The 20,338-nt window shown below is 44.3% G+C and overlaps 1 protein-coding gene across 3 annotated transcripts in view; it reads right to left on the bottom strand.

Annotated features, from left to right (window-relative positions):
* Elapor1 (endosome-lysosome associated apoptosis and autophagy regulator 1) overlaps positions 1-20,338 on the bottom strand; it is a 72,219-nt gene that overhangs the window by 14,475 nt on the left and 37,406 nt on the right. For 2 of the 3 annotated variants that reach the window (XM_027395504.2, XM_035451237.1), the window contains exons 4-11: positions 13,729-13,876; positions 13,087-13,167; positions 12,483-12,588; positions 12,195-12,344; positions 2,908-2,996; positions 1,493-1,670; positions 671-799; positions 76-166 (exon numbers count right to left, since the gene is read on the bottom strand). In XM_027395504.2, the coding sequence (XP_027251305.1) occupies positions 76-166; positions 671-799; positions 1,493-1,670; positions 2,908-2,996; positions 12,195-12,344; positions 12,483-12,588; positions 13,087-13,167; positions 13,729-13,876 (972 nt within the window). The remainder of the gene's footprint in view (positions 1-75; positions 167-670; positions 800-1,492; positions 1,671-2,907; positions 2,997-12,194; positions 12,345-12,482; positions 12,589-13,086; positions 13,168-13,728; positions 13,877-20,338) is intronic. The other variant, XM_035451238.1, reaches the window with a different exon arrangement.

Below are 20,338 nucleotides of genomic sequence, written 5' to 3'. Positions count from 1 at the left end.
GAGCCCCCTCAAGGACACATGGGATGTGGATGAGGCCAGGTTGGCTTGGGCTTCCACTGGCTTTGTATTCCTCACCTAAATCCTGGCACAACTAGAGTAAGAATCATGAAGTCGTTGTCTGAGGCTCCAACAGCTGTATAAATGTGGTCACCAGCTACCTCCCAGCCTGGAAAAAGAGAGGGAAGGGTCAGTGTCCTCAGGTAGGGGGCAAATGTGGATTGGGTGACACTCCAGGGATAATCACACTGTCCTCCCACCGGCAACTGACTATCTTCCTTTCTTCTTATCTACCTTCCTTGCTCTTTTTCTCTTTCTTTCTTCTCTCTAGAAAAGATCTCACTCAGTATCCCAGGCTGTCCAGGACTTGTGGCAATACTTCTGCCTCAACCTCTTTTGTTTCATTTTTAATATTTTTGTTGTTTCGAGAAGGATTTCACATTGAGACCAGCCTGAAACTCACTATCGCCTCATATCTGCAGCACTGCTCCTGCCTCCTGAGTGCTGAACCACCCAGACTGGCTTGTCCATGTTTTCCCTAGAGCCATTCTGTCTCTGAAACTAAGCAATGGTAGCATGTCTGCTGGAAGGAGCAGAACTTTCAAGGGAATGGATGATTTCCCATGGGAGTGCCAAGAGTGACGGCACAGGGTAAGTGGGGAGAGGCAGTCACCTGTCAGGCCTTTGTACTCAAAGTTGATTCCGCTGAGAACTGTAGTTTCCATGTTGGAGGGCAGTGTGTTCCACCATTTGTATTCAAATCCCACTGCAGGCTCAGTTCCTGCTGGGCAGTGGGTACAATCTAGGAGAAGCACAAGATCCATCACCCAGGAGGAACCCTACAGTCAGTATCTGAAACTTCTACCAGACAGACAAGTGGCAGCCAAACAGCAGACGGCGTAGTGCTTCAGCACAGATAGGTCACAGGGACCCAAAATCGCATGTTCAAATCCAGCACACCGACCAGCACTCCACCTATCCTTACTTATCAAACATTCATTTGGAGTATCATTTAATCTTACTCATGTACTTCACATGATCCCACGTTGTCATCCAATGTATTTGTTCTAGCAGGTATACAACCCCCTTTCTGCTATATAACTTTCTGCTATATAACTTATAGGTTATATATATAGCAGACTCCTTTCTGCTATATAACTTATAGGTTGCCATTCTGTCCAGCTGGTCGTCTTAGCTCCATGGACTTTCTAGTCAGCATCTTTGCCACATACTGGACATCTCTGTTGTGAAGACTGAGACTCTTGAGGCCTGAGTCACATTTGTAGATGCAGTGAGGCAGAAGGCCAGGCAGTTGTTAAATCTGACCCTGACCTACAGACTTCTGAGCCTGGTCCTCAGAACCGGCCTGCCCTTCACTGCTTTCAGAGGATGGGCAGAGTGCAATCACCTAGCTCCTCTGGGCATCCACGAGGCCCACCCAACAGCCAATATTAGGATGGGGAGGATGTGGGAAACAGAGCAACAGGGCTGTTACCCGAGCCATTGGAGTACGAGCCATAGGGGCAGGGCTCGCAGGTGCTGTTGTTGGTTTTGAAGAAGCCTGGGTTGCAGGGTGGGCATCGGGTCTTCACACCCGAAGCGGGCAGCTTCACTGCTCCCTCAAGGTCCTCACCACAGATTTTTGGCATGGCCCATTTGTACATGAGCTGTGTCTGCAAAAGTAGATCAAGCAAGATTCAGCATGTATGAGATTTAGCCCGTGTTTTAGACCATATCAAGAACATCGGAGGATACTGGACATTTGGGTCAGGGATGAGAACTCCAGAAACAGGAGAGAATTCTGTTCTGGTCACATTTGTACACAGTGACTGTCTGCCAAATAATGTTGACCAGAGTGGAAGGGTGTGTCTAATGAGGGTTCTGTGACAAAGGAGGTGCTGACTAGTTGTCTTCAGAAAAATCTGTAGACTCTTTTTATTAGTGGAGCATGGTAATGCACCCCTTTAATCCCAATGCTCAGGAGGCAGAGGCAGGAGGATCTCTGTAAATTCTAGGCCAGGATTGTCTACATAGTGAGACTGTTTTAAAACAAACAAATAAACAAAAACTTCCCCTTACCCCTCTGAATTATTTGTTGACTGTGGAATAGCATTTTCAAAAAGGCTTTCTCTGGCTCCTCTGGCCTATTGTGTTCTTCAGGATTTTCCTAGGCCCTACACATCACCTCCATTGTCTTATGGGGCACTCTCTTCTCTTTTTGTTTGTTTTCATTTTGTTTTGCTTTTCAGGTCAGGGTTTCTCAGTGTAGCCCTGGCTGTCCTGGAATCAGCTGTGTAGACCAGGCCTCTGCCTGGTGCTGGGATTAAAGGTGTGCACCACCATTGCCAGCTGCCTCCCGGCTGCCCTGGTGACCTCCGTGAGAGTGGGGATGCCTCTCAGTCATCTTGATCCCCAGCCTGACTGACACACAAGGTCACACAATCATTGCTTGTCAGCCCAGAGACGAGGAAAAGGCTTTTCCTGAGGCAGGAGGAAAAGGGGTGGGTGGGGGCTGGGGAGAAACGGTGGGGCACTAAACCAGTTAGGGAGCTGCAAGTGGGAAGAGATGCCCTCTGCTCTCACCTGAAGTGGTTAGCACATGAGACTGGGTATCTCTGTGGAGAGCAGCCGGTGTGGGTGGGCAGGTGGGGCCCAGGGGTAAGCAAATGGGAGAGACGGAGCAAAAGAAAATGGAGTGGATTTGTGAAAGAGTGCGTGCCAATGCTGAGTGACACACCCAGGCAAAAGGAGGGGCTGACCTGAGCGTGAATGAAGCCATGCCCCTCACTAGCCTGGGTTCACCATGCAGGTCTGTGGAGTTTCCCCGGTGTCAGTTTCACTGACCACTGGAGCTTGAGCAGTGGTCAGGTCGAAGGAACAGAGAACAGAAGTTCCAAGTGTGCTACCCACCTCTCCATTAGCATCACAAGCTGTGTGGGTATAGAAATAATCCTTGTCTGTGCAGGCCGGGCGCACTTTGCAGGTGGAAGATCCTTTTTCTAAATGACGGAAGGGAGGAAAAAAAAATATTTCAAGTTAAAAAAATGTTTCAAGTAGCCGGGCGGTGGTGGCACACACCTTTAATTCCAGCACTTGGGAGACAGAGACAAGTGGATCTCTGTGAGTTCGAGGCCAGCCTAGTCTACAGAGTGAGTTCCAAGACAGCCAGGGCTACACAAAGAAACCCTGTCTAAAAAAAAAAAAAAAAAGTCTCAAGTTATATAAGAGAGTAGGGCTCATAGCCACTGGCTCGTGACCAGTAACTCCCCAGCCCATGGGTGTGTTACCACACAAACTTCCAGAAAGTATTTGCTTTCTGTTTTTATTGTTTGCTTTTTTTTTTTTTTTTTTTTTTTTTTTTTTTTTTTTTTTTTTTTGACAGGCTGACCTGAAAGTTACCATGAAATCTAGGCTGGCCCTCAGACTTGAAGCAGTTCTGCTTCAGCATCTTGGAGGGCTAGGATTACATAGGTGTGAGCCACCAAGCCCAGTTAGGTCTTTTATACTTTCATCTAAAGAGTCTTTTCTTAAAACTGCTTTTATGTATCTGTATAAGGGTGTTTTGGCTTGCGTGCATGTGTGTCTGTGTCGGATCCCTAGAACTGGAGTTGCACTACCTTTTGGGTGCTGGGAATCAAACCTGGATCTTCTGGAAGAGCGGCAGGAGTAATAGTGTCTACATTGCTAGGGCTAGCACATGCCTGGCCCACTGTATGCAGCTACTCTCAGAATGGCAGCTGTTGGGGCTGAAGACGGCTCAGCAGTTAGAACACTTGCTGTTCTTTCAGAGACTAAAGTTCAGTTCCACCACATTAGGCAGTGCATGACTGCCTCAACTCCAGCTCCAGAGGGTCTGTTGCTCTCTCTGCCCCTCCCCCAACCTACATGTATATAAATAAAAAAAATAAATATTTTTATAAAAAAGAAAATAAATGGCAGTCACTATTATGGCCCGCAAGGATGCACATTCTTTTTATTTAAGGACTGTCCCAGGATGGTGCCCAGTGTGGGGCCCTAATTGCCACATCGGGCCGGAGAGAGCTGGAGAAAGAGAGAGAGAGAGAGAGAGAGAGAGAGAGAGAGAGAGAGAGAGAGAACAAAAACAGATACAGCTCCTTTAAGAGGTGCTGCTGTACGGCAGAGCACTTGAGCAGCTGGCACACTAAGTAGAAATAGCAAAACTAAGTAAAAAGCATCTGCCACAGTATGGACACCAACTTCCTGGAGCTGGGTGGTTAAATGCAGCTCTTGGACAGGTCCAAGGGTTTAAGGCTTGTCTCTAATGGACCCGAGGAGGGGGCGGAGCCAATCTCCAGAGCCATGTGACAGAGAGCCTAACTGCCACTTAGCAGTTTAGGTTTGGCTCACACCATCAGAGAACACTGCAGGTGCATAGTAAAACAGGTCTAGACAGAAAAAAAAACAACAAAAAAACCACAGGTTACAGTGTGCATAGGTGCTTAAGAAAGAAAAGAAAATAGGTATAGTCAGTCATAGGAAAAATAGTTTAAGAATAATTAAAGTCTTTAAAGAAAGAGTAAAGAAATATTAAAAAAAAAAAAAAAGCCAGGTAAAGATGGGGAATATACAGGGAGTCTGGATCCTGCATGGTGCTTTGTTGACTTGGAATTTTTTTGAATGCTGATGAGGGAATGGCAGCTGCTGAGAGACATGGAATTGTAAAAGGAATTGCTGAATTAAACCAGCCTAGATACTTTAGGGATGTCTTAACTTTAAAAGGGAATTCAGAAAATGTATTTCACTGGGGGAGAGATTATGCTTTTGTTTCCACAGGAAATGAAAGGCTGTGGATTCTTTCAAAATTAATACGGACCAGATTTGATTTGGGGAGATCCCTCTGAAAATCTTGGCTACAGACATAAAGAGACAAACATACATGATAAATCATATTGGTTACAGACTCCTCCTGACTTATTATTACATGCCATCCTTTGATAAGGCATGGGTCGAGGTTTGGTTGGTTATACAGTCCAAACAAACTTATAAAGTTGATAGAAATTTACCTGCTCAAATACAAAACAAAAAGTCATTTTTTTCCTGGCTTCATTACAACACAGTCCATAGTTGTGCTAATGTAGATGTGTGTATTACCTTTGAAAGTTTGTGTGTTTTCAGAGGAAGGGGACCAGACACAATGGAAATGGGTGGCTCAGGGGATCAAGCCTCTCAGAGTGCCTCTGCTGCAGTTTCCCCAGAGTTCTGAGTTCACAACAACTTCAAGGCTACCAGCTGAGATGGTCCAGCCTCACAGACTATTCTATCCAGGACTTCAGATAAGCCTTGCACTTTCCCATTACAGAGACTGGACAACAACTGTTAGAGATAGTTTTCTTAGGACTTGACCATTATCTCCATTTTCCCAGGGTCCCCTGGGGATGCTGTTGCCCCCAGACAATATGAAACAGTCTAGAGAACACTACGCCCACATTCCCAAGAGGTGGGGGTGGGTGGGTTTTGGTCATTCAGTGGGTTATGGATGTTTGTCATCATTTAGTGGGGATATCGGAATATAGAATAAGAAGACAACTCTTCATCTCAAATATTTTATATTGGTATGGATTTTTGTATATTGATACAAATTTAAGGTTATTTTTGTTACACTGTATATATGTTTCTACTCTTGTTTAAAGTACAGTACCTATGCAGCTCATTTAAAAATGTATTATAAAGTTCTACTCCTTGAAAGCTATTATTACAAATTGTTTAAGATAATTAGGAAATGCAGGTTAGTAGTCATCTATAACAATCCAAACTTGTAGTCATACTAGGTGTGTTTTCAAGGTTAAACAGATATATTTTAGATAGATAGGTGATCTTCAAATGCTTCAGAGACCTACAGAATATGGCATTTAAAATGTCTAATAACCTAAGGCTTTTCAAGATAGTGAGACACTTCTGCTCCTGGCAGCAACAATCTACTTCATAAAAGAATGATGGGCATCTAAGAATCTCCATATGGAGTTTGCTTTCATTGTGGCAAAGCTAGCCATTTGGGCAAGAAACTGCCCTTGCCTTGACTACTGACAGTATGCTGTCCAAATTTGACAAGCAGGACACAGGACAAAGGAAAAAGACTGCTGAAGACTGTCACTTTGCCAAGGCAAGCTGGGACAGTCCTTCAAAATTCCTGCTCCACAGAAAAATATGTCAGATATTTGAGGCCTATAGGCTGAAAATGGATGCCCCAGTGTTGCAGAGGAATCTTTGGTGACTGTCCAGACAGCCAGCTGTTTCTGTCATATCTATAGTTTTGGAAGTTGCTTGCTCTACACTTCCTGTTTACTTAGTTAATGTTATATCCTTCTCAGGTGGAGTTGAAGATGAGATGTTATAGTTATAGTTTTCCTTGTTATCAAATTCAGAAAAAAAACATAAGAGTTAAAAAGTTTATAAGGTTGAGAATCATAAAGGCTTAAATTATTTATCTAAGAAAATGTTTTGAGTTCTAAAAAGATAATTTGGGGTTGGTAGTACAAGTTAGGATAGGAAGTAAATTAGGGGTACAACCTTGGACTCCATAGGATAGATAATGGAGTGCTTTCTCTGAATTTGCCAAATGCAAATGGACTGGATATTGTAAATGTAATTCTTACTTGATAATTTTTTTTTTTTTGCCTTTTTGAGACAGAGTTTCTCTGTGTAGCTTTGGAGCCTGTCCTGGAACTTGCTTTGTAGACCAGGCTGGCCTCAAACTCACAGAGATCCGCCTGTCTCTGCCTCCCAAGTGCTGGGATTAAAGGTGTGCGCCACCACAGCAAGTATTCTTATTGTATATAGTCTTTCTATGTTAAAGCTAAACCTTTATATTTATTTAGACAAAAAGGGAGAAATGTTTCCTCAACTATGCAAAGATACATTACATTTGTTTAACTATGCACAGATGTGTTGCTTTTGTTTAATTATATAAAGATGTGTTGTTGTTTTACCTTGCCTGCCTAAGGCACCTGATTGGTTCAATAAAACATGTGAACAGCCAATAGCAAGGGAGAAGGTATAGACAGTACTTCCAGGAAAGGGGAGTGAGAGGAGGAATTTAGGCTCAAAAGGGGGAAGAAAGAAAAAGAGATGTCAGGGAGAAGCCAGGGGCCAGCCAGCTAGACATGAATGAAGCAGGAAAATAGGACAAACAAAATGAAAGAAAGCTAAAAAAACAAAAAAGCCCTGAGGCAAAAATGTAGATGAATAGAAACAGGTTAAATTAAGTTAAAAGAGCTAGTGGGACAAGCCTAAGTTAAGGCAGAACATTTATAATTAATAATAAGTGTCTGTGTCTTTATTTGGGAGCTGTTTGGTGGCCCAAAGAAAATTCCAACTACACCAGGAGATTTAATAAGGATTAGGAGCCTCTTTCCCACCTTCTAGTGAGGCCCTTACTTCTCAGCTGGTGCCTTCCTTCTCCCAGATGACTTCCTGTGTCAGAGACTCTGCTAAGGGTGCCTTGTTGGTCTGCACTGGGAGTTCCCAAGACTGAAAATCTCCCCATCTCTTCTGTCTCTGTCTTATTAGGCTGAGCGAGAAGCAAGGAAGGGCTGGGAAACAGCTGCAATCATCTCAGCTCATTTATTTGGTAAACAAGCAGGAAGCCTAATTCAACAGAGGGGGATGCATGCACTCTTGCTGTTGACTGTCTTGGCCAAGAGAGATTTGGGTGGAGGTGCTGAACACGTGCCAGTTCCCAGGGCCTTGTGTATCAGGCCTGGCAGAGCACAAGTTAGAAAATGTATTTGGCACAAAGACCTTTGTTCTGCTGGTTAAACATTTGCTTAACCTGACACCCCAGGTCTAAGTTTTAGCAGAAATGGTCCAGCTGTTTACACACAGACCACGGAGAAAATGGTTTTAACAAATGATTAACCAGAATGTTGAGACAGACCTCACTTTCCTAACTCAGGTTTAAACCAAGGGGTTTAAGTTGGGCATTAGTCAAGTGTGAAAAAGTCACCTAGATGTTTGGTAGGGTGAGGGAGTGAGCATGGCTTGAGGGGAAATGCAAGAAGACATTTATCTCAGGGTCTCATCCTCTTTCTGCCTTCCCTTCTGCCAACACCTTTTCTCCACTTGTAGTATAGTATTCTTTCTGAAACCCATTTTATCAAAGGAAAACATTTCTCAGGAGACATAGGACCCAATGTACATAAAGGCACAGTTCGTACCAGCTTAGACTCTTGGCAGGCCCTTCAGCCTCTCTGAACTCACCTTTTATTTGTAAATGGGGAGCTCACTCCCATATCATGTTCTGGGTAATGAATGAGATACTGTTGTATTGAGTGTAAACTTCTATACAAGTGACCTATTATTGTAAACTACACTGAGAACATTTTCATACTGTAAGAGGGGTATCTGGACAGGCCTTCATGAAAAACTAATTAATAACATTAATTATAATAATTATAATAATGCTCAGGGGTCAAGGCAAGCAGAAGGCCACAGTGGGCAAAGGTCTTCATCACCAAGACTGACAACCTGAGTCTGAGCCCTGGGATCCATATAGCTTGAGAGGACTGACTCCTCCTGAAAGTTGTTCGCTGACCTCCACATGTGCACATGTTCATGCACACGCCCCCCCTCCAAGATAAGTAAATGTAATAAAAACTAGGGCTTAGGGTTAGGGCTCAGTAGAGGAGGGCTTGCCTAGCATGTACAAGGTTCTGGGTTCTATCCCCAACATTACAAGAAAAAATTTTAAGATTAGCTATTACACAGCAGTGGAGGTAGAGGCAGGTGGATCGTTGCTGACTTCGAGGCCAGCCTGGTCTGCAGAGTGAGTTCCATAACAGCCAAGGCTACACAATGAAATCCTGTCTCAAAAAACCAAAAAGAAATAGCGATTACAAAATACTAGGCCCATTTCTAGATCCTTTCCTGTATCAGCCAGTCCCCACACTCACACCATGAGGGAGATAAGATCATTGTCACTTCTGTTTGAGAGATAAAGAAATGGGGGCACAATTGCTCCTCATGCTTCTACTAATAAAGAGATGAATGGCCAATAGCTAGGCAGGAGCGCCTAGGCAGGATTTCCAGAGAGAGATAGGAAGAGGAGGGATCTAGGTGCACAGGATTGACAGTGAGACATAGGGAGGGCAGGATGTGCAGGATAGAGATGAGGTAACAGTCACGGTGGTAGGATGTAGATGTAAAAAGAAAATCTGTTAATTTACATTATAAGAACTAGTTAGGAACAAGCCTAAGCTAAGGCCGAACTTGCATGATTAATAATAAGTCTCCGTGTCATTATTTGTGGGCTGGCAGTCCCAACAAGAAAGTACTCCTACACCTAGATGTCATAGCTAGTGAGTGGGTAAGCTCAGATTTGAACCTGGTGAGTGTGTTCTGGAGTCCCTGCTCTTAAACCTTATGTACTTCTGTTAGGAAATGGACTGCTAGCATTTAACATAGCACGAAGGAGTTGAGCTAGGCTATCATGCTAAATTACTCCATGAACCTTCTACTTGGGCTTATATTGTTTCCACTCCAAACATCTTGTCCCCATGGAATTGCAAATTCATCTTGTAAGATGTCAGCCAGTAAAGACTCTCCTCCAACCAACCACTCCTCTTTTTCTGCCTCCATGGCATGCTAGCCTGATCCATCCCCTTTGCACCATGGAGAGTTAACACATTTGTGTGTCCATATTGCCAGATTTCTGCTTTTTGATTCAACTTGGTGGACAGGCACTGGCTCTGGCTGCAAGTCCGTGCGGGCACTCAAGGACTATGTGTGTGTGAACTGATTGATCTTCAACCACTGCCCTCATGCGCACTACTTGCTGGGCTCTTAATGGACTCTCTTTGTATCTTTCCCAATAAATGTGTCTTTCTTTGTACTTCAAGCTGGTGAGGCAGTCAAAGGGGCAGATTGAGAAATTGGTGACAGAAGACTAGCTGTAAGAATTCAGCTCCTTGATTAACAATTTTATGACAGCTCTTGGATAGAAATCAGTTTATACCGCATTAAACAGCACAGTTTTACTAAGACTACCTTGTCATTCAAACCGTTGCACAATTGCTAAGTTAGAAACTGAGCCAAAGATAGATCAACAAAGGCCACCATTGATAGAGGTGAAGCAGGGCAGAGAAATATGAATTAGAGTGGAAAAACAGGAATTTAGACGTTTGGCTAGAAACTTCCTCCCAGATCTAAACTTTCTTGTCTGACCGAAAAACTACATACATTTGACAAGATCTGTGTAGGAAAATAGGGCTTTTGTATCAGGAACAAAGAATCAAGCAGGTCACAGGTCAACGGCTGGTCCTGGGTTAGCAATCACACGTCTTAACACCTGTGTGATACATGGGAATGTCTACAGAGGGGTGTGGATCCCAATGGGTGGTGTGCTGGCTTTGTACATGTTTCTGTATATGAAGGGGAAGAAAGCGTTGTGATGAGAGCTCCCAGGGGAAAGAGTGGACCAGACCCCTTCCTCTTCCTACTTGTTTCACAGCCTACACTGGAGTCTAGACCCGGTACCCATCACTGGGCTGTGTAAGCAGAGTGCTCTTTGGTGACATTACCTCTCTTACACCAATGTTCTGGCCTATCCTTAAATGACCAGGCCTTGTTTTTTCCTTCTCTTAAAAAAAAAAAAAAAAGTGTGTTTGTGGACTAGGATTATGCATGCGAGTACAGTGGCCAGGAAGGCCAGTAGAGTAGTGTATCAGATTCCCTGGAGCAGAATTACAGGCACTTATTAGCTGCCCCACCTGGGTGCCATGGGCTCTGGGAAACTTAACTCAGGTTCTATGCAAGAGCAGTGCCCACTTTGAACCCCTAAGCCGTCTCTCCAGCCCCAGGTCCTGTTTTTCAAACCGGGATGTTTGGGGGGGGCATCTCCCCACTTTGCTGTCAAGCACTGAGACTTATCTCAACAAAACAAAAGGAACAAGTGAAAAAGCCTGCCTTGTGTCCAGTGTATACCACTTAAACTGATCGAAGGTCCTAAATTCCTTCTTCAGCCTTTGTAGTCAAAATGGCTATGCTCATAGCCCGATTTGATCACCCTACGAGGTAGGTGTGTATTGAAGTAGTACACTGTACCTCACACATACTATTAACCCCAAAGATTCAAGGAGAAAGATCACCATTCCAAATCATCATAACCAAATTAATTAGAACAAGCTTTTTAAAATTTGTGTGTACATAACCTATCTCTCCCTAAGGTGGAGCAAGAGAATGGTTTTCAGGGGTTGGGTTTTCAAATAGGGGATTTGACAGGCAAATAGACGGGGCTACAGAAGCAGAATATAGCAAAGCAGTCATAACAACAGGTGGTCATAACAACCCTTTGAATCAAAGGTAGGCATGCAAGATGGCCATAACAACTTTTTGAAACAAAGACATGGTTGCCATTTCCTGGAACAGGCAGTACAGGACCATTTGTGGTTAAGGTTACAGGTGGGGCATAGTCCAATCTTTGAAAAACAGAGATTTAATCTCAAACAGGAATGAACCTAGTTTGTCTTTATTATAAGATGGCTTTCAAGCCCAAGATGGAGACAGGCTGGTTCATCAATAAATATGTAATTGCTACTTGTCATCTGAAATAAAAATTGACTTTTTTTTTTTTGGTTTTTCAAGACAGGGTTTCTCTGTGTAGCTTTGGAGCCTATTCTGGCCCTCGCTCTGTAGACCAGGCTGGCTTCGAACTCACAGAGATCTGCCTGCCTCTGCCTTCCGAGTGCTGGTATTAAAGGCATGCACCACCAACGCCCAGCAACTCTTTTTTTTTTTTTAACTGTTATGCATGCTGACTTTTGCCTATAATCTTAGTAATTGGGCCTGGTGGCACATACCTTCAATCCCTGTACTCAGGAAGCACATGCAGGTGTATCTCTGTGTGTTCCAGGCCAGCCTGGTCTACACAGTATGACCTTGTCTCAATAAATAAAAAGAAAGAAAGAAAGAAAGAAAGAAAGAAAGAAAGAAAGAAAGGAAGGAAGGAAGGAAGGAAGGAAGGAAAGGAAATTCAAAGCCAGCCTCTGCTGCATACTGAGGTTAAGGCCAGTAAGGTCCTATCTTAATATCCCTTCCCCTACCCAAAATAAGAAAGCAAACAAGAAAGCATCAATAAAAACCCAAGTCTTCAGAAATAGGCCAACAGGATGAGCCTCCTGCTTTCTTCTGTGTGTGTACAGGTACCCCACTGCTCCCCCATATCCTGCTCCCCCAAACATCACCTGAGTATTTGTCAGCATCACATGGATGGCAAGAAGTTTCTCCTTTATTTGAATAAGAGTTGGCTGGACAAAGCTTGCAGAAAGAGGAGCCCTGCTTGGCAGCATATGTGCCAGGCTTGCAGGGGAAACATTCTGAAGTGTAAGCTACCCCTGCGGAGAAAGAATGACATAGAAAATAAAGATTGAGCCGAGACACCAAGGCCCCAGGGACCAATTCCCACCCTCCCCTAGAAGCCAAGAGTCCAGGAAGCCAGCAGCAGACCCCAGAGCAAAGCCTGGTCTCTGTACCTGTTATGGCAATGTTTCTCACAAGCACAGGCTTGGACACTTTGGACCACACTGAGAAAGCTGTGGTTCTCCAATAGAGGACATTATTGCCTCTATTTAGCTCAACCTTAAAAAAAAAAAAGACACAAGGTGGGTGTTAATTCATCACAAAAATGGGCGTTGCTGATTTGCCTCATTGGTCCCTTGTCAAATAAGCAGAGACTGTTCTAAGCCTTTCCTTTCTCTCCCTCAGCTTGGCCTCTCGAAGTTTTGTCTTTCTAACCCTCTCCCATGCTTCTCTGGTCCTCCACACATGATCCTTGCATCACATGAACTACGAGCATCCCTTATAGCAATCATAATAGGACCAGAGGGAGACTGGCATTCAACCATTCTCTGGTTTTACAGAAAACCCAACCCTAAAGCTGGAAAGCTCTGGTTCCTGGGATGAAGTCACAGGAGCAAACTGGTCACCACCCAACCTAATCCATCAACCATGAGGAGAGGAATCCCTGAATCCTCAACATTTTAGATTCCTCCCTCCATGGGTGCTGGAGCAGAAGCTCCCCTTTAGGGTCCTTGGCCCCTCCTCTGGGATCTTGGGGATGGCTGGTGTGATACTCACACTGTGGAATTCCCATCCTTTCTCTGTAGTTTTCATCCACCTGGAGTCATCAGCATTGGGCTGGCACTGGTCATTCTGGACCTGAGATGGAAGGGGTTTGGGATGAGAGGCTCAGCTTCCTGAGGAGAGGAGGATCTCATTCCTTGCTTTTTGATGCTCTACAACACTGTTCTTATGGATGAGAAGCTGCCATTTCCTCTGGGACTAAACTGAGAACCCATAAGCTGCACTCAACAATGTCTGAACATGGACCTCAGAGAAAGAGTTTGCAGTTTGGCCGCTTGCATGTCGTAACAAGTCTCAACAGGATGAAACACCCAGGAAATTCATGGGCTCTGTCCTCGCCTTCAGTGTTCTCTGCCTTGTGCTTTTTCTTCTTATCTCCCCAGGCCTCGGCTCATTTTGCTCACAGCTTTCTCTAGAGTGAGACCTCGCCTTCAGTGTTCTCTGCCTTGTGCTTTTTCTTCTTATCTCCCCAGGCCTCGGCTCATTTTGCTCACAGCTTTCTCTAGAGTGAGAACCAAAAAGTTTGCCTAACATGGCCACACTTGTGATTGAGTCCTATAAATGAATCTGAGACTTAGGGAGTCCTGACCTTTCTCTAAACCCTCTCCTCCCTTATGCCCCCAGCTAGGAGCTTACAAAAAACTCAAAGATGATGCTTGAGTCCGGGTAGTAGTACTCAAAGTTAACTGTGCCAGACTGCTTTAGGTTGACGGCATACATCAGAGTGGCTGTGCATTCATCCGTGTTGGAAGCGATGTAGTCTCCCCGGGGAACCCACTTGGACCTGTGAAAGAACAGAGACCAAGAGTTATGGAAGCAGCACATCCCACAAGGCTTTGTGTCATGTGTTAGGTTCCATGCTCTCCTGTTAGGGGTTCTGGGGAATTCCAGACTTAAGAGTCAAAAGCTGAAACTTGCCCCTTGTAGTGGTTTGAATGACCATGGTCCCCAGAGGCTGATATGTTTGAATGTTTGGCCCCCAGTTAGTGGAACTGTTTGGGAAGGATTAAGAGGTGTGGCGTTGTTGGAGGAGGAGTGTCATGGGGGTGGGTTCCCATGCCAGGCCAGTCTCTCTCTCTCTCTCTCTCTCTCTCTCTCTCTCTCTCTCTCTCTCTCTCTCTCTCCCCCTCTCTGGATCAGGATGTAAAGTTCTCAGCAACTGCTCCAGGCCCTGCCTGCTTCCCATCCTGATGGTGATGAACTAAACAAGCCCCCATTTAAATGTCTTCTTTTAAGAGTTGCCTTGGTCATATTGTCTCTTCGAAGGATAGAACAGTTAACTAATAAAGACCTGAACAAGCTCAGGTAAGAGTAGCAACAACAGATGCTCTAGGTAGATGAAGAGGCCTAAGACACAGCCAACAAGAGGAAAACAGTGAAGCTAGTTGGGTGTGCCTCCATGCTTCATAAAACTGGACTGGAGGTGGATGGTAAAGTTGGGCATGGGAAGCTTTACATCAACCAGCTATGAGCTGCTTCATATTCACAATTTATGTTCATCAGTAAGAGGGAGAACTATTTTTCCATTTAATAGATGAGAAAGCTGAGGCCTTAGCCAATACCACGAAGCCTTCAAGTGACAAGTCTGGGATTCAAATTAAAAACTGCTTAATCCCAAAGTTGTCAAAACCCATTGACAAACATATCCTGAAGAACTCAGAAGTTCATCTACTTAAATCCCACTTGTTTTTCCAGAAACATCCACTTTACAATGCTACATGTACACTGCTTTTCTCAGAGGGGATGGCAGGAGAACCAGAGATGGTCAGTCTTGTGGTGTCTGTTCCAGCTCACTCTTTCCAATGGCTCTTCCTCACTCCCTGCCACATTATCTCTTGAACAGCCTTTATCTTGTGTCTGGCCCTGCCTCCTCCAATTCCTCTCCACACTATGTATGGCTGGAGACCTCCAGAAGGAAAACATGACAGAATCACCTCAGTGCTCCAAACCTGGTGAGGATTCCCTGGTGCTCTTGGGATAGGGCACACATTCCAGGCCCACACTTTCTATGGAAGACCTATGGGATTTCTCTCAGTTCCTAGGCCAAAACTTCTCTACCCCTGGGCTTGCCCTCTTCCTCAAACAAGCTTCTTCTTTCTCCTCTTTGGTTAATGCTTCCTCCAGTCTTATAATAAATAAATAATGTGATATGATAAATAAATAAATGCCAATTAATGTTAAGTCAAAAAAAAAAAAAAAGGAAAGAAAAGAAGAGAGAAAAGCTGGGTGGTGGTGGCTCATGACTTAAATCCCAGCTCTTGGGAGGCAGATAGGCAGATCTCTGTGAGTTCCAAGGCCAGCCTGGTCTACAAAGTAAGTTCAAGGTCAGCCAGGGCTACACAGACAAAACATGTCTCAAAAAATAATAAAATAAAATAAATGTAAGAACCAGAGGATGAGGAGGGATGCTATGAAATGCTGTCTTTTAGACATGACATTTGAGTGTTGTACTCAAAACTCATAGTGGCTGTAGTTGCCTGTTCAAAAACAAGCCAGTCAACGTTCCAGCATGGAGGAGGGTGAGGCAGATGAAGCTCTACCCCTAGCTAAGGAGCTATTGGAGGGTGTCATTTTTCTTTATGGGTATAAGCTAAATAACATCACATGCGTGCGCATGCAAACAGCTCTAATTAAACTAGGTCTTGTAGAAGTAGAGGTAGATAAATATTTATCTCACATGTTGAGAATAAGAGAGGTTCCAAAGGGAATGGGAAGGGCTTAAGGAGTGGACAAGGGTGATGGATAGATGGATGGATGGATGGATGGATGGATGGATGGATGGATGTGTTCAAAATACATTATGTATATAAAATTGTCAAAGACAAGACAAAAGCAAAGCAAAGCAAGTCAATCAAGAGCAGCAGGAACCACCATGTGCCTTCACTAGTTCCTCTCCTTTCTTCTAGCATTTCTTTCTCCAGCTACCAAGAGGGGTGGCATACTTGAATCTGGTACTTAACATTCTGATGAAGTTCTTTGTATGTATCTCTAAGCAACACACTACTACATCGTGATGTTTTTAAATGGTATCATGTTTAATTTTCTAAAGCTTAGTTGGGAGGGAGGCTAGTATATAATAGTGTGGGACTCATCCAAACTCACAAATATAGCTCGTGTGTGTGTGTGTGTGTGTGTGTGTGTGTGTGTGTGTGTGTGTGTGTGTGTATAGAACCCAGCGTCTATATTTGCTTTCTTTCATTGAGCCACACCCTCCTAGCCCTTCCTTTTATCTTTACTGCTGTCTAATATTCTTTATGTGGTTCTAGTTTGTTGATTTGCCACATCTATTCAGACAGCTGGACACGAGTGCTGCTAGGTTTTTTTTTTTTTCACTAATGTTCACATTCTGTTGTGAACATTCTTGTTTCAGTGTTCTTAGGCACGTCTGATCGGAGTTGTTGGCTCATATGGTATTCGAACTCCCAGCTTTACTGCCACCCTGTTCCCCAAAATGTATATCAATTTACACTAGCTGGCAATGTAAGAGGGTCCCTGTTGCTCCACATCCTCTACAAACTTGGAACTGAGGGCTTTATGGTTGCCATATGTTGCCGAATGGTGTGGTGGGGCATGTCGCCATCTGATGTAGCAGGGAATTTAGTGTCTAGTTGGGCTTTAAATCTTACTTCCTTGATTACTGGTGAAGTTATGCATGTTTTCTGAAGCTTTCTTACAATCTGGTATCTTCTTCTGGCCATACTGTTATTCTTCATTTACCTGTCTTCCGGGCTAGACTGTGGATTCTGAGGGGACAGAAGCTAGTCTTGTTTTGCATAAGAATCTATTCCCCAGTCTCCAGCCCTGGGCCTGGCACCCAGGGACCTCAGGAGATCAAACAAATAATGTGAGAAAAGGGCGAATTGAGACAAATCTGCTGTTTCTGTTTGCTTGAGACTAGCCCAAGACTCCCAGCTGCTTAACAATGACCTTTGAGAGAATCACAAGCTGGTACACAGGGTTCCCCCTGTGTCTTCACAAACCACACAGCCTTTCAAGCTCAACAGTCAGTTTTATTTTTGTTTTGTTTTGTTTGAGAGAGGGTTTCTCTGTGTAGCCCTGGCTATCCTGGAACCCACTGTGTAGAGCAGGCTTGCCTTGAACTCACAGAAATCCACCTGCCTCTGCCTCCTGAGTATTGGGATTAAAGTGTGCACCAACACTGCCCGGCAACAGGCAGTGTTATTATCAAAAAGGAAAGACACCAAATTCTTCCAAAATGACCCAGCTAACTTAATCGTGTTGATTCCCATGTTAAAAAAGACAGTTAATGCTGATGTATTACATGGTATCAGCTATAAATAACTCTTAAAGTTTGATGAATAATTAAAAGAATGCTCTAAGTGGGTTAAATTTGCAAAATGTATCACAGTTCTAGTGTTTGATAGTGTTGTCCCTGGTGAAGACACTTCATATTCAGTAATAACAACATGTTTGATTGACTTCTAGTGCCAGAGGCATCATTCTAGATTCTTCTCCTAGACCCCTTGATCAGTGCTAGGGATCTGGAATGGGATCCAAAGCCTTGAGTGTGCTGGCATGTGTACTATCACTAAACCACACTTTCTAAGCCTCTGTTTTCTTCTCAAAATTCTTGTAGATGTATTTATTTTTATTTTATGTGTATGGGTATTTTACCTTCATGTATGTCTGTGCAGCAATGCATGCCTGGTACCTGCAGAGATCAGAGAGGGCACTGGATTCCCTAGAACTAGAGATGGTCGTGAGCCACATGTGGGCACTGAGAATTTAACCCAGTCCTCTGGAAGAACAGCCAGTGCTCTTAACCACTGAGCCATCTCTCCAGCTCTCAGGAAGTGAGTCTTAATGAGGAAGTATCTAGATCAGGTTGATCCTGGGGCATGTCTATGGGGGATGATTGATTATTGATGGAGAAGGACCAGATCACTGAGAACAGCACTGCTCCCTAGGCTGTGGGCCCTGTACTGTGTGGGAGTGCGGAAAGCCAGCTAAGCATAAGCGCAAACAAGCAAGCATGTACCTTTGTTTCTCTCTGCTCTTGACTGTGAATGTTTCAAGTTCTACCACCTTGCTCTCAGTGATAGACAGTAACCTGAAGTTACGAGCAGAAATAAACATGTGTCTCTCACCCCCCCCCCAAGTTGCTTTTTGTCTGGGTATTTTATCACAGCCACAGAATTGAACTAGATTAAATACTTCCTCTTTACTCTGATTCCCTCTCGGGACCTCAGTCTCTGATGGCAGACTGTTTCCAGTGCCTTTGTCCTGTGACCTATACCCAGGATCCATGGATCACTCTTAAAACCTTGGAGACTGTTCAATTTGTCTGTCCTCTTCCCCATGATTAGTTATGTGTCTGTTTTGTGGCAAATGATATGTTAGATGCTGGAGACACAGCAAAGACCAAGACACACACTGTCCTCTCATGCTTAGGGCTTGTATTCTGTTCCTACTTGAACAGAAATTTAACTAGTACAATTAATCACATAAGACTAGCTGGGGTAAGCATGGTAACAAGAATGACAAGGTGACACCAGAGTCTCCCAGTTCAGAGATTGTTTCTTTGAGGAAGTGACTTTTACTCTGAGACATAAGAGCCAAGTTAGACAGCTGGGGAAAGGCCCTCGGAAGAGCCACTTAAAGGTTCCAGGAGAAAAGCATCCTGGCAACTGGTATGACTGCAGCATGGCACCAACAAGGAGAATGTTCAAGAGATGCAGGCAAAATATTCTACTCTGCAGAGAGCAAAGTAGAACAGCAGCCCCTTGGGTCTTGGATCTTGTCCCAAGAGCAATGGATGGCCTCAACCCAGAGTTCTGAGCAGGAAACTGGTGTGTTTAGACATGTGTTCATCATTCTAACTGCTGGGTGGATTCATGTCCACCGTCTGGAGCAGGAAGGGGAAGCAGAAGAGCAGCTGGGAAGTTGCAAGGTGGATCTGGCAGGGGGGGATGCTGGTCCAGCTAAACGGGAGGCAATGGGACTGTACACAGGAAAGCCAAAGAGTTGGGTTCATGGTATCAGCTCAATTACTGACTTTTAAAACCTGTCCAGATGGCCATTTCTACTGAGGAGAGATCCTCTCTCCCTCCTAGGGACGTTTCTGGATGCCTTAAGATCCAGGCTCCGTGATGGTCTGTGCCGTGAAAACACAAGCTGTTATTAATCTATACACATCCCACCTCAATGAGAGGTAATGATTTGTACCCCTCTCACTGCAGTCCCCAGAGAGAGGTGGAACCCTTCCTCTTCCTGGGCTGGGAAGTGATGGAGTGGATAGATTGAGGATCTGCATCTTGTCCCAGGTCAAACAACATTTGATATTGGGGCTCCCACAGGATGGGAGCTTGATTGTCTTAACCCACACAGCCCCTCCATTTCTCACTTGCATCTTCTCCAGCTTTATATCTGCCCCCCCCCAGTTACTGTGATAATGACTATGATATGTAAACTTACACTCTAAAGTAATATTAAAATTGGATGATTGGCTGTGCATGGTAGCACATGCCTTTAATCCCAGCACTTGGGAGGGCGGCAGAGGCAGGTGGATCACTATGAATTTCCAGGCCAGCCTGGTCTACATAATGAGTCAGTCAGGGTTTTAGAGAGACCCTTTCTAAAAAATAAACTATAATTGGATGATTAAATGTCTGCTGTGTGGTTCAAACACTGGTCCTTCTGAGAGAGTCAAACATAGGAATGGGAGCTAGCATGGGCGAGGCCCTAGGTTCAAACCCCAGCACCATGAAAACAAACTTTGAAAAGAGAAACCCAAGTGTAATGCAATCCTTTGGTTCTCTTAGTCCATTTGCTTGCTTTGGTATAAAAGAACATTTGCTTTCCTCTCAAACTCACTGTCAGAATTGCTTTTCGGAACTTTTTATCCTGATGTTTCCCTCCCTGGAGCCCCAAACTACCTGTCACATAATTATGTGGCTTGAAGGTAGCAATGTGGAGCAGTAGAAAGCTTGGGACTATGTCTGAGTAACAGTCTCACCAGTTTCAAGCTAGGAAACTAAGATGGAATGCTCACTGGGCCTCCAGTTTTCCATTCTGCAATGGAAATCACAATGCCAGTTTCACTGGGCTTCTGTGTGGGTTCAAGAAAAGCCTTCTGTGTGGAACATCCAACATAGGGCCAAGTCCCTAAAGGGCACATCTGGAGTAAATATCGAGTGGGGAGGAGGCACTGAGCTTTTCAATGACTGGCAAAGGTCTCCTTCTGAGCTGGGAATTCCTAGTTACTGGGATGTGGTGGTTCAAATGA

This window comes from Cricetulus griseus (assembly GCF_003668045.3).
Source record: "Cricetulus griseus strain 17A/GY chromosome 1 unlocalized genomic scaffold, alternate assembly CriGri-PICRH-1.0 chr1_0, whole genome shotgun sequence".
Classification (NCBI taxonomy): Eukaryota; Metazoa; Chordata; class Mammalia; order Rodentia; family Cricetidae; genus Cricetulus; species Cricetulus griseus.
Note: the sequence above shows the minus strand (reverse complement) of the source record. Positions and strands in the feature narration are given on the sequence as shown.